The 14,944-nt window shown below is 35.5% G+C and overlaps 1 protein-coding gene across 1 annotated transcript; it reads right to left on the bottom strand.

The window, feature by feature from the left end:
• Positions 1-5,176: 5,176 nt before the first annotated feature.
• On the bottom strand, positions 5,177-12,441 carry LOC120777700. Its single transcript, XM_040109179.1, has 3 exons — positions 12,101-12,441; positions 5,520-5,662; positions 5,177-5,460 (listed from the first exon to the last, which is right to left on the bottom strand). The coding sequence occupies exons 1-3, from the start codon at positions 12,186-12,188 to the stop codon at positions 5,248-5,250; spliced, it is 444 nt and encodes a 147-aa protein (XP_039965113.1). The 5' UTR covers positions 12,189-12,441; the 3' UTR covers positions 5,177-5,247.
• Between the last annotated feature and the right edge of the window lie 2,503 nt (positions 12,442-14,944).

Raw genomic sequence — 14,944 nt, 5'->3', positions numbered from 1 at the left:
ATTCTTTACAGAATTAGGGGCTAGACTCATAAATTCATAGGTTATAACGAACCGATCACATAGCGTTGGAAATTGTAGTAGCGTAAACTTATTTTTATATGTAATGTAATATGTAAAAGTATATTTATGATTTTATGACACATTTTGACTAAATGTGAGTTTTCTTAATAAAGTTGAACGATTTGTAAACGTTGTTCAGGCGCAAGACTTACCATTGTACTGAAAACAACATGACAGCCTGACTTGACTCACGCGTGATCTGTCAAAACAGGGCTATTGAAAAAAGTATATCAACTTGGATCACCCGTTATAAAATCATGAAACATAATAAATCATTTCACTGTTTATACATACATATGTATAGTGACGTAGTCGAATTTTTATATTTTATGGATATGCGGTTTGCATGAGATAACTGGGGATAGCGCGAATTGTTTGAGTATACTTTAAATTATAAAGACTTTTCAATATGTTGCTTGAAACAAATTTAAAAATTTCTATCCCTAATCATGGTTGCAAATAATGCCCAAAAAATAATGCACCAAACATACAACATATTTTTTTTCTTGGTGACTATCGGCCTTTGAGTGGTTTGAGCAAAATAAATGGAAATCTAAAACCTAATACAGGAAAACGATACACAGACTTACAGCTACTGAGGGTATTGAAAATTTAGAGAACATGCGTTAAAAATGGATATTCCCTACAATAGCGCTTGCCATAGCTGCAAACTCGAAAGGAGCTTTGGTTTTTCCTTTTCTCTGTGACTGCCCAGCTCTAACACAAATCAGACATCGAATTTTTGGAATCCATCAAAAAAGCAAACAGCATAACGGAGATTAATAGTTTCATTGAGGGCATAAAATGGCTTAAATACAACAATGGAAAGTGATATCAAGATAAGGTCTGTACCAAAATGGCGATCTTCAACGATCTATCGAGCATTATTGCAGGCTTTAAGATTCCGGTGCAACATTTTAATGAATCAATAGACGCGTTGTTAAATCGCAAATCTTGTCCACCTACTACAAAGCTCGAGTACCATTACAGTGAAACTGTTCATCTTATGATGCCATCCAAGAATCAAGCCATTTTTTGATCTCATCATATGAGTGGATTTTTTCCTGCCTCCTCCTCTCGCCAGACGATGTGTCATCGAACGGAACAAATAATAATCGGACGTTAAAATATTTGGAGAATAGGCGGGTGGGGTAGGACTTCCCATTTAAGCGTTTCCAGGTAGGTTTTAACAGGTTTGGCAACGTTGTCATGCATAATAAGGAATCCAAGTTCTTTGTTTCTGAATTATTTCCAGCACATGTATTCGTTTTTAAATGGCTTGACGAGAGACTCCCAATGGTGAAGCAAATTCTTCCTGCGCTTGACACGGACCTTCATCGAGCAAGATCTTCATTCATTCGCCGTCTTCGAAGGCTTTTGATCCAATATCGAAATCGACAGCTTTGAAGGGACGAAACCAACCACAGCCCGTTGTTTCAGCAGAGGGCGTAATATCGGAATGTCGCTCTCATGAAACCCTCGTCTCCATTGGCAAAAAATTGGCACAGTCGATTTTCATTAGGTTCTCTAATTGCTATTTGCTATTGAAAGCAAATATCATTCGGACTATAAGGTGGTTGCATAAGAACCTTCAAAAAAACTTTCTGACACTTCTGGAACACAATTCCTCTCTTATTGTGCAAATTAGGCTGTTTCTGGGAAATTATAATCTTCAGATGGTGAAATTGTTGACAGTACAGGTCGGAGATAAGACTTTGTTTCTATCAATCCTATCAAGTACTTAGTAAAATCTTCCTGACCGTCAATTTTGGCTTGGCCACCGATTACGCTAGATCACCGTGATTCGACCACTACCATTTTGAATTAACGTTACCTTAAAATAACTACTTTTTACCACCAGTAACCATTTTCTTCAGAGGTCGGCTAAAAGTGTCATAAGAAAATAGTACCGGAAATATGAAAATCACTAAAAGTGATATGTAATGAAATTTTTACTTCACTAATTCGGTCTCTAAAGGTCTGCAAGAAGATTGTTCGCGTAATGTCAGGTCACAACCTACTTGCAACAAATTCAAAACGGATGGCGTAAGTAACGACGACACATGCGATTAGGGGAAAAATTGGGTTTTAGTGAGCCGCTGGAATACCTCCTGTATATCTGGCCAGTATTATCTAGAACTCGTCTTATCGCTTTTCAAGCCACTAGAAGAAGTTTTAAAATTAGATATCAAGTCTTTTAGCAAAACGCGTTGGTGTTCTATATGACGAATAATTCAGCTTAAATTACACTATGTAAGCTTTTATATGGCGTCAATGCGGATTAGTATGTATGGCGTGACAAACGGCCAGTATAACCTAATCTAACCTAACTCAACCTATACTGAAAGCTTATATAACATACGAGATACAGAATACTAAAGCCATCTATTGGAAAATAATCGGCGGCTTTGTACTACACCTCAAATATTTTTCCCCTTTGTGGACATTAAAGATAATGTATACTTTATATGTGTAAGTAATTGGCGTTAATACTTACGGAAGATCATATTTTACACATTTTCATTACTAAGCCTAAAATTATGCAGCAAATATCAGCAAACCCAGTATATACTTGCAGAATAGATGCTAATAAAGCCATTTGGTTGCGCACAAAGGTCATCAATATACTGTAGTCGAAGTAATCAAATGTGGTTAAGCTGAACTAAAGATGTTTGGAGAAGAGAATAGAAGTTAAAGGTGTATTATTACGCCTCTCCTCAAAGACAATAGTCTATTACTATGCACTAAATGTTTTTGCCATTTTCTCACAAAAAAAAATTTACCATACCCTTTTTCCCCCAAATAAAATTTAAACTTAATTACACGCTTGAATAGGTGTGAATGAGTGAATGAAGGGCATGAATTGCTTTTTCATGATAATGCTCACGCTGCAGAGAGCTTTTGCGCGTGTTTTTCATTTCTCGGCCGGTAAAACAAAAACATGCCCAATCCACTTTTATCTCGTTTTCCTATTTTTTCATTAATTTCTTCTTTGTATTTTGTCACTTTTGGCAAAATTACTTTTGTCTGTTGTTTGTTTTGCTTGCGGTGGGGGCAAAAGTGAGTGCGAGAGTGAGTGAGCGTATGGGAGAGCTAAAGTGTTTTATTAGTAGCGGCAGCATTCCAAAATCGGTAAAAACAAAACTTTGGAAACTTCGCAATTTAATCAATTAAAAAAGTTGAAAACAAATTTACGCCTCATATTGCCAGACTTTAAGTTTTCCACACTACACACACACACACACATACATAGTTTACCGTATTTGCTCACAATGTCAGCTCACCACTTCAAAAGGTTTATTTTAGTCCAGTCTTCGTTCACAAAAAAGGTTCGCATGTATGTGTGTGTGTGTGCAAGGAACGCTTGAAATTAAACACTTGGCGAGTGCCGCCATTGCACATAACTGAAGCTTTTCAATTTGTTGCATCAACCGTGAAAATTTATTATTTTGGCCGGCTGTAGACTTTCAGTCTTACCTGTTGGAATGCAAAGTTTGGCGTCTTAAATGGACTTTTGTGTTTTTGTGGAGTATTGTGTAGAATTGTTTTTTGAGAATATTCGAAATAGAAAATGCTGAATTAATTCAAAAACAGAAAAGGGAATTTGTCTATTTCTTTCGTAGTTATGTTTGAAGTTTTGGTTTCTAAAGGTATTACTGAGCTCTTAAAGCCTTTATTCAGGGTCGTGAAATCGTAGAAAACTTGATTGTGCTTATTTACGTCTGTTGGGATAACAAATTGTGTTTAAAAATCTTCGTGTTAGTAAGAGAGAGTTGTTAACAAATATTATAGAAAAGTTTGAACTGGGTTTCTTGATTTTTTGAGTACGAAGAACTTCGCAAACCGGCTGTTATCAGAAGAATTGCATTTTTCGAAAAAGAACCTCGGATAAAATTTGCAAAAAAATTTCTTTCCTTTTAACTAACGTCAGAGATACATCAAAAACTAAGTTATTCACCACAGCTGGTTTTTGTATTAACCAAAGTATTAACTAAAAACTAACAAATTTTGAATAGAAAATAAAATTCTGCTTCAAAAACATGAAACAACATTCGACAGGGCATTGTACCAAACAAATTTTTTCGAAAGATTGAGTTATGAGGGAAAGTATAATTTTCTATTCTTCGAAGTTAGTCTATAAAATCGAAATATTCAAATTTTAATCTTCTAAAGGAATCTTTACTAATTATAGTATGTTTACTCAAGATCAAATATAATCAATAGTCGCTAACCATAAAAACTTTTTCCTAGTTTGCACAGTGGTTCGGTTTATATGAAGCCGTGGCCATAAACACTTCCCGTTGAGATATCGCTTTGAATTTTTCACCAAAAATCTAAAAAAGTCTTTCAAATATTTAGTACCATGAATATTTTTGGATCAACTCCTTAACATTATCGAGGGCATATAAATTAATATTGTCCAAATTAACGGATAATGTTATCATTAAGTCCTGTAATTGCCATTAAAGTCAATTTGGAATTTGAAAAAAATTTTCCAGCTCCATATCATTGTTGGACGATCCTCTACCTTCATCTGTGGGCTTGCAATTTTTATCAAGGACAAAAATGATCGTGCTGGCATCAAGGAAATAGCAGATGACCTCAACATGTCTTATGGATAGACTCAATACATTTCGATTAAGGTTTTGGTTATGAAGCGTATCAATGTGAGACTTGTACCATATGGTTTGAATCGAGTCTAAGTAGAGGCCGGAAAAGAGATGTAGCTGAGGACCCTATATTCATCAAATGTTTGTGAATATGTCTTCGAAACCATTGACCAACAATTTAGCGAATGGCGCTCCAAAAATTAGCTGAACATGAAAAACCGAGTCTCGCTGAAGACATTGAAGGCCATCATAGCCAACGCTACGTGTAATATTTATTAAGCGTCTCGTTTCACACAACGATCTACGAAGTTTCTGAACAAAGTTTTGAAGATAAGATAAACTTTTGCTAATGTTGAAGGATCAGATTCTATGAAGAATTATAGTTGAGATTACATTATTATTATAGCTTATTTTCAACGCTTTAATAGCCATTACTTATATATAATTTATTCTTCTAAAACGACAATAGTAGTTTTAAATATATTAAAATTTTATGTATTGTATATTTGTATAAAAAAGTAAATGATTTTATTAATATAATATATAAATATTGCTTTAAGATTTTCACATATGGTGTTTATTCTTCCTTCTTATCAGCATTCTTGCTTTGATCTGGTTCGTCTTTTGTCTCATCATTTTTCGCGGCTGATTCGTTTTGACTTTCAATACCTTTGATCACATCAAAGGATGCTATGTCACTCTCGGTTGGCTCGGGCTCAGTCACAGGTGCTGCTTTCTCGTCCTTGGAGTCACTCACTGTGTCATCCTTGGCTGTTTCGGACTTTTTATCCTAAAAAAAGTAGTTTTTAGAGAGATTATTTAAATACTAAGAAGGGGTTTTTCACTCACCTCAATCTTCTGAGTGAGTGCTGCCACTTCATGGAACGCTTCAGCTAAGCCAGGATGAATTTCACTTAGTGGTTGGTCACCTTCGCGTATGTAAACTGGCACGTGACCAGCTCGCGGTGGTAACTCTTGATAGGGTGCCGCAGCTGGAAATAGTAATATTTATTAATACATTATTATATTTTCATTGGAACCGTTGACTGTATTGAACACTTTTCTTCAATTGAATATAAATAATTAGTAGAGAATTTCTTTTAGAATTACACTAATGGGAATAAATTATATAGTGACCTTAACAATCCCCAATCGATGACGGCGGAGCAAACGTTCCATTGCCCAACCATGAAGAAGTTCGAACAGCAATTACCTGTCAGAAGAACAACAAAGTGGGGGTTGATGGATTGCTGGCCGAGCTATTCAAATACGGCGGCGAAGTACTGATAAGAAGCATGCATCAGCTTCTTTGTAGAATATGCTCGCACGAAAACATGCCTGACGATTGGATTTTAAGTGTGCTCAGCCTAATCCACAAAAAAGGGGACCCCATAATCTGGAATAAGCCTCCTTAACATCGCCTATAAGGTTCTATTGAGCGTACTGTGTCAAAGATTAAAGCCTATCGTCAACAAACTGATTAGACCTTATCAGTGTGGATTCAGCCTGGAAAATGAACAAACGACCAGATATTCACCATGCGCCAAAACTTCGAAAAGACACTGGAAAAGAATAGCGACACACATCACCTCTTCGTCGATTTTAAAGCGTATTTTGACAGCACGAAAAGGAGCTGTCTTTATGACGCGATGTCTGAATTTGGTATCTCCCCAAAACTAATAGGATCGGAAAGGACCTCTCCGAAGCGTTCGAAACCAACGAGGTTTTAGACAAGGCCACTCCATATCGTGCGACTTCTTCAATCTCCTGACGTAGAAATTCGAACTGCAGAGCTGAACTTCCCTTCTACAAGAGTGTACTCGTACAACTGCTGGCGTATTCCGATTACATCGATATCACTGGGCCTAACAATCGCGCCGTTGGTACGGCTTTCTTCAGCTTGGACAAAGAAGTGAAGCAAATGGGTCTGGTAGTGAACGAGGGCTATACGAAATATCTCCTGTAATCAAGCAAACAGTCATTTCGTCTATCATGGAACCAGCAGTAACACCAACAACAACATCAGCCTCGAAATACAACGCAAAATAACTCTTGCCAACAGGTGCTACTTCGGAATGAGTAAACAATCTCTCGATGAGTTAATACCAAACTCTACAAGTCACTCATAATTCCCGACCGGGTAAGTCGGCGTTACTTTCAAGAGAGAGGTTCTGCGTTTATGGTCCTCTGCGCATTTTCAATGGCGAATGCCATGTGTTTAATTTTTCGGGCAAGAAGCGTGTCAAGCGTGTAGTATCATACCAAGAGACCTAAAATGTGACGTCGCAGCTGTTCGGCAATCTAAGGATTGTGTATATATTTTTGTCATTCCGGGTCAAATTTGATCAGATAGTCAGATCGTTACGAATTCATTACAACTGAATAATATGGTCTTTTACATAAATCTTTAATATTCTTATGTTGGAAAACCTGAAGTATGATGTAAGCCATTTTCATCACATATATAATTAAGTAAAATTTCATATCTCAGTATGTTAATACTACCTAGCTATCTGGGTGCTTAAGACATTTTGGTGGAATGATTTTCAATCACACAAGCCGAAACATCAAATAATAAGAAGAAGTGCGCGGATATGTATAAATAAATATGTAAATGTATTGGTGCGTAAACACTTCGCGATTGAAACAAGCTTTGAATGCTGTTTCGGAAATACGCTATGAATAACTTATATACACATGTATCTGCAAATAAATAGACACCTACACACATACAAATCTACAAATGTATATTTGTACGCGCTATTAGCTATTGTTGTTATTTATATATGTTTGTACACATGTTTATATTTAAAGGTACATAGTATAGAACCAAAACTGATTGGCATCTTATTTGAGTAAATTAATAATTACGGAACTTTGATTTTCATCGACAACATTGATGAATTGGTTGTATGGTTGCATCATTTGTTGCTTGATTACTTGTTTGGTCGGCCTTTGTAAATACACACTAATGCCGCTCGAGGTATTAAATCGTAGTTAACCGATTATTTACAGCCAGTTAAGCATGTGTACACATACACACCTACACATACTACGATATGCTAGCATTAGCGATTCTTTTAATAAATAATAACAAAGCCACAGCACGACGCACAGTGGGCTGTGTTAAGCAATTAATGCTTTAAATAAATTGTTGGTAGACCCAAGATTTTAGTCCATTTTTTTTATTAAATGTGTGTTTTAAATATTTTATATGTAAGTATAAAAGTCTCAGATAACTGCATTTCGGAATGGAAGACAAGCTTTCGATGCCTGCATTTTTTAACTAGCAAGAGTCTTCATTTAGCTCAAATGATTTTAGAAAAAAAAATATGCAAAAAAATATAAAAAATGTTATGAAAAATCAGTCTAAAATTTACTTTAACCCCAGTTTATTCACCATCAAAAATACTAATATTCGCATGAAAGATAACCACTGTGCTTCATACTATAATTGCCAATATTGGCCCACCAGGCATAGAATAATATCGCTAATATGTTTTGTATATTTAGTAATTGAATTGCAACATACATTTAATGTCTGGAGGATATTATATTTTTGCCTTAATTGGAATGCGCGAATTTCAACAGCGAAGCTATGTGCTACCTTAAGGCAATAGAACAAACTGATTGAAATCTCATAATACTACAGTTTATACATCTTTGGCAGAAGGAATATAAGCTTGACGAACAATTTATTTAAGTCAAAAAGTAAAATCCTGTTGTAATTGGGACAATTGTATGCAATATTTTTGCGACTCCATAATCCGTAAACATTTTGAATGTCTACGCTCCTGAGTCTACGTTAAACTCCGCATTCCTTAAATCAGTTTTATTGTTAACAAATACTAAAACTTAGAGGCTAATACATTTCTTTAATTTATTACTGTGGACTTCATCAGTGTCTAATTCTATTTAGTGAGTCATAGCATTAAGATTGATACATACGATCCCCCTTAGATGCACCAAGCGTTACTCTCCAGCGAATCGAACAAACTAAACCAGATACTCAAGCAAACGGGCAACACTTGCGATAAAAAAAAAACGTTATTGTAACCCTTTATATTTTTTTCTATAAAATGCTATAAGGATCACTGGGATCTTTGCCCTTAGTAAGGCTAGCCTTTCCCTAGTTTGTGGGGTACCTATGGCTAAAATGGCAAAAAAATGTCAAAGAATAATTTTTTTGATTTTAGGAACTTAGGACTTAAAATCAAGCATGATAGTTTATTGGGAGAAAACAAAACTAAGGGGTTACTCAAACGTTTTTAGATATGGAAGGAGAAATTATTTCACTAAGAAAGAACCCAAATACAATTTTGAATACCTCAAAAGACAAGTTTTGCCAGTTTGATTGAACACCTGGTACAGTTTGTTCGGTTCGATACTCTCCAACACTTGGTGAATCGAAGACAGTTGATAATTTAAAGAGGATTCAAAGAAGGCCTCGTCGACTATTAACCTTAAGTGATACAGAAATCGTAAAGCCGAAAACTCTGCCACCATGAAAAAGGACCTAATATTAAATATGAAATTGGAAATATTATCGGCTCACCATGTATTATGCAAGTCACACATGGTACGTTACCATTTTCGTTTACATATATCAGAATGAAAAACATATGTATTTGCGATATCAAATTTCTAACAAAAAGCTATTAAAATTAAGCTGTTTTTATATTAAGCACAGCAAAGCAGCTGTTTGTCAAAAAATATTTTTAGCCATTAGTAAAAGTAATAAGCGCAAACAATATGAGTCATATACGTAGAAATGCCTTGCAAATACAAATGATTTACTAATAAAGAAGAAAAAATATAGAGAAAGTAAAAAATAATCAATTCCAAACTTAACCTAATGAGTTGCTTTAAAATTTGTTATTATTACATAAAGTAAATAGTAGATATTCGCGGTGGAGAAATTATCGTTATTATATATGGAGGGTATTTAATGAATTTCCAACTTTCATATTAGGTGAGTTTTGATAAAATTTGATAGCTTTATTCAAATCTGCTATATGTTCCGTCCGAGTAAAGATTTTTTGATAAAGTTTCAATCTATCCGAATTATAAAATTTACTTAAAAGAGCTAGAAAATGATGAAGAAAAGTGTTAAGTGTCTAAATTAAGAAGTTGATCGAAAACTTTATTTTATTCTTATCCGATATAAGTATGTATGTACATAGTACTTTTATTTCTATTTCTCGTACATATCTAAACCAATCGCAATGACCCTATGCAATACAACATTGTACATAGATCACTAACTGTACTCAATCTCCCATACCTTAGAGCCATTGATTAAAGGCCCAATTAAGTGCGTTCAAGGAGATGGGTTCAAAGAGATGAGGAAAGTCTATATACACCGATTAAATTAAACGTCAATAAAAATATTCGATAGTATTATTGAGAAAAATCGAATAAAAATTCTAAACAAAGTCTACGGCGAGTAAATTTAAAAAATCTTTCGATATCAAAAACCAAGGGGAAGATGGAAGTGTAAAGATCGTACAAAGAGTATCGATTTCATAGATTTCCTCGTTATGCAGAAAATGCTGATTAAACTTTTGTACCCTGGTAACATGCTGCTGCCTCTTTATATATCGTAAGTACATACTTATCGCACAAATTCCAAAGCAAAATCGACCCAACTTGCTTGGCACAAGTCTTTATAGCACCGTTTCATACAAGGTCAACATAATCCACCTACTGAGCATACTATTCGCAACACCATCACTCATCTTGAGACGCAGCATTCATTAATAGATAATATTCGACCGAATAGACCACGTCCAGCACGAAGTGAAGAAAATATAGCAGCCGTAGCTGAGAGTGTACACGAAGAGCGTGGAGAGTCGATTCGGTACCGTTTGCAGAAACTCGCACTGACATATGAGGCATTTTAGGTCGAGATTTTATATAAAAAACGTAAAAAATACAGCTTGTTCTAGAACTGAAACCGCCCGACCTTCAAAAGCGACATCGCCTCGCTCTATGGGCTCTTGAAAAGCTACAAGAAGATCCCACTTTTTCGAGCCATATTTTGTTGAGCGATGAGACCCATTTCTGGCTTAAGCGGTATGAAAATGAGCAAAACTGCCGCTTTTTGCAACCTAAAAAAAGAAGCTATCATTTTATCTAGAACAAACAACGGTTTGGTGTGGTTTGTGGGCCGGTGGCATTATCGGTCTATATTTTTTCAAAAATGATGCCAGTACGCACGAAACCGTCAATGGCGATCATGATCGCGTCATGATAACCGACTATTTGATGTCTGAAATTGAAGGTCGTGATCTCGGATCATCTTTTAAATGAAATCAGATGATAACCACGTCCACTTTCCATGTAAATTGTGTTGCGAACAACTAAATACGTCAAGAACTTTATAGCAACAAGGCAAAGACTTAGTGTGGATAATGGGCGTGTCATTTCAGTAATTCCATACTCAAACTTTATGGTGTAAAAATAGGTGACAACGAACTAACACCAGAATATTTTTCAAATACAGTTATAAGTACCATTGAAGATGTCGGAACAAAACTTTGTCCTCAGTATACCATCTTTTATTACAAAGTGGCCGAAATCGGATCATAACTTTTCAGCCCTTGATACCGAATAAATGGACGTCAGAGCCTATACTGAAAATATCTGGCAGTCTGTGAGATTTGTTAATGAAATTCAGATAACATATTTTCCTGATATTAATGTACATTTGTGCGTAAAATGGTTCAAATCGTGGACTTGGCTATTACACATATCTATGTATAAATGCCTATCTCTGAGAAAACAAAATTAAGTGAACGTATAATATTGGCTATAATCCTTACCTGTTCCTATTCTTCTTTTGGCCTACATGAAGTCACTTTTCGTTCAAAATTTGATTATAATATCAGAAAAGGCAAATTAAGTTCTATTTCAGGCTAATCAACTTAATACGAAAGAGAAACCCAAACAAGATCCTTTCTAGATTGCTTTCAACTACAAATTGTCTAAGCTAAATGACGTATGTTTGAAGATCGTGAGACAATATACAACATGATTGAGTCAGCTGCTTGAACCTGTTATTAAGCTTACACAGATGACACTGAACCATTCACCATTTCACACACTTCATGGCTAACCAACAATCGAAGCAACACTGTATTTACACAACCTTCTTCGGCATAATTATTCCATAAGTGGTTAATAAATTGTCAATTCACAAATGTTTGCGATCGCTGGCAATGATCACTAGCAGTTTATTTAACTCTTTGTCTCACGTGGTCTTCTTCATACTTTGTCTTTTTGTTAAGAGCTCTCTGGTTTGTTGAACTGTTTATTTAGTCGCTAAAATGCTTTCTTTGTTTAATTACTCAAGCACTACGAACACACATGCGCTGCTTGGCCGGCGTTGTTGTTGCTGTTGGTTTGAGTACACGTAAATTCAAGCTTACCAATTTCCGTAGCGCAGAGGCAGAGGATGATGGCCAAAATCAGCATCGCCAGCGAGCACGACACACTTTTCAGACCGCTTGACCTCATAGTCGGGAGCACGTTTAATTACTGCTGGTGTTTACTTTTACGACTAATTGCAATTTTTGCAATAAAAATCCCTTAAAATTTGACTTCTTTCTTCTTGTTCTATGTCAACACACTTCAACGGCTTCTTGGCTTCTCGCTTGTCTGTAACTTTGCGATAGTTGTTTTCGCGCTGCTATTGTTTTTATGTCTGGCTCTTTTCTCTAAGTTGGTCGTTTATCGAGTTGCTGCTTAAAAATCTAGTTTCAACTGAGGATCGGAGTTTTGCTGTTTGTAGCTTTTATAGTTTGCTAGCGTTGACTGCGGTTCAGTGCTTTTATCCAATTCTCTATGCTTAATACGCTCTGCGAATGTTTAGTTGTGTTGCTTTGAGAACTAATTGTAGTGAGTTTGAGTGCTAAAGTTAGTCATAGAAGTATACAAGTCTGTCTGTGGATAGGTAAGTCAGTATTACATGACTCAAATGACACGCTACCTCACGCCTCTATATAGAAATATGTATCTATCTGTGCGCATATGTGTGTAAATTTATGTATATTTGGATTGAGTATCATACTAAAAGTCACGAATTATTGACAAAATTAATGCCAAGCCCTAAACTATATTTTTAGAGGAAGTGCTTTAAATAACTTAACAAAAGTAAAAAAATATTTTCAGTGTATTTCTGGTATATACATGCATAATTAGCGCTCTAAAATGTATTACTCTTTGAATTCCAGAAAATAATAAATTGAAGTAAAACTTTAAATGCAGAAATAAGATAAGATTAAATTTGGGTGCAGCCGCATATTAAACACGCAGATAGAACAATTTTTGTAAACTTTCGATAACTTAGTTAATAAATACGTCACAAGTATTAAGCTTTACATTCTACATGACATAAAAGGCAAAAAAACGTTGACTTCGGTTCGGTTCTTAACAAAAGATTTCTCACAATAACTTGACTTTGATCGCATAGTTTGTATGGCAGCGATATGATATACTATGTACATTAGAGTGATTCAAAAAAAAAAATTTTTTTTTTCGTTTGGTACTCGGAAAAATAGGTTCCTAGACACCTCTAAGAAAGCCTCTCCAAACATGAGTTTTTAATTGTAACGGGAAGGTCCTCCTACATACAGTTTTCTATTTTTTCTTATTATCAGATAGAAAAATTTATATCTCGCTTCCAATTACTTAAAAAAATATATTGTTCCTTAGATGTTGTAGGAGATTGAATGCTCTACAAAAAAGGTCTGTGATGATTTTTTCGTAAACCCCAACTTTTGAAAGATATTAACAGTTAAAGTTTGATTATTTTTGGGAAAATTTTTTATTTCTTATGAATTTTATAACTCAATGAAAAAATTTTTTTTTTTGAATCACTCTAATGTACATATATAGTGTCTCGATCTGTACAATTTCTTTCAATATTGTAGCGTCTCCTTGAGAAATAATTCGTGCCAAATTTAGTGAAGATATCTCGTAAAATGAACCAGTTTTTCATAAAAGGACTTGATGCTTCACTTTCAGTGATCAATATCTCAAAAACTGATTGAGTAGTTCGCATATATATAGAGGTACATGGCTAAATCGACTCAGCTCGTCACGCTAATCGCTCGCAACGCTATCCATATATATTTTATAGGATCTCCGACATATGTATACTTCAGGGTATAAAAAGGAAATTGAACAATTATATTAGAGAAAAAATGGGCGAAATCGTAGCAATATTCCACATATCCTCCATATACCTAATTTAAAGATTTTCTTCTTTACGGTTGGCTTTATGGTATATAGTTTCTTTAGACGTATTGTTTTTTATGAGGCAATATTTGTTGGACTTAATACGAAGTAACGTTTGGATTCTTAAAAAGTGACTGTTTGGTGTGTTCTATGGGCAGAGGAAATCATTGGCCCATATTTCTTAAAAAATGAAGGCGGCCATTATGTTACAGTTAAATAGATATATAGGTATAGAGCCACGATTTTTTCTAGCCTGAATTGGAGGATGTTAACGTGAACGACCTTTGGTTGCAACAAGATGACCCTACATGTCACACAGATAAGGAAACAACCGATTTATTGAAGGAAACTTTTGTTGAGTACATTGTTTCGCGTCGTGGGCCTGTGGTTTGGCCTTCTAGATCATTATATATTCAACACTACGGAACTCTTATTTGTGTGGTTATGGGAAGTCTCTTGTCTACGCAGATAAAATGGAGACAATTGACGTTTTTAGACTTTTACGTGTGGTAATAAAAATAAGTCGTTCGGTGCAAAGTCAGGACTATAACCAGGCAACCTTTGCTTGGAAGTACTTCGTGCGTGAACGATTTTTGTTGGATTCGGCTGATCTTGAAACAGCCATATAGTCGACTGCTTTTTACTTTTGAGCTCATACGCGAACATCGACGATAAATCACCTATCACGATTTCATAAACGTGTTTCGAAGCAGCCTCGACGGAGGAAAAAGCCATAGGTTGAAGTTCACGCAAGTGAGCGCTATTCACTTAGGAATGACCAGAAACGATGCTTTTACATATGGCTTAAGCTCCCGGTCTTAAACCAAGTATCCTCTGCGTAGCCAAAAAACATCTGTTTGAAGGGGAGCTAAAGTGAGAAGGCGAATCATCACTTCCCAGGGATGAGGGACCCCAGCAAACGTGTTAAGGATTTCGATTTAAGGGCATGTACCTGGAATGTCCGGTCCCTTAAATGGGAAGGTGCCGCTGCCCAACTGGTTGATGTCCTCGTTAGAGCGAAGACTGACATCACC

Source organism: Bactrocera tryoni, chromosome 5, assembly GCF_016617805.1.
Source record: "Bactrocera tryoni isolate S06 chromosome 5, CSIRO_BtryS06_freeze2, whole genome shotgun sequence".
NCBI lineage: Eukaryota > Metazoa > Arthropoda > Insecta > Diptera > Tephritidae > Bactrocera > Bactrocera tryoni.
Note: the sequence above shows the minus strand (reverse complement) of the source record. Positions and strands in the feature narration are given on the sequence as shown.

Bases quoted from the DNA above. Each gene is read 5' to 3' on its own strand.
- LOC120777700 (XM_040109179.1), bottom strand. From the start codon at position 12,188: ATGAGGTCAAGCGGTCTGAAAAGTGTGTCGTGCTCGCTGGCGATGCTG. The intron at 5,663-12,100 runs GTAAGCTTGAAT...TACTATTTCCAG, and splicing joins CCTCTGCGCTACGGAAATTG to CTGCGGCACCCTATCAAGAG. The intron at 5,461-5,519 runs GTGAGTGAAAAA...TACTTTTTTTAG, and splicing joins CACTCACTCAGAAGATTGAG to GATAAAAAGTCCGAAACAGC.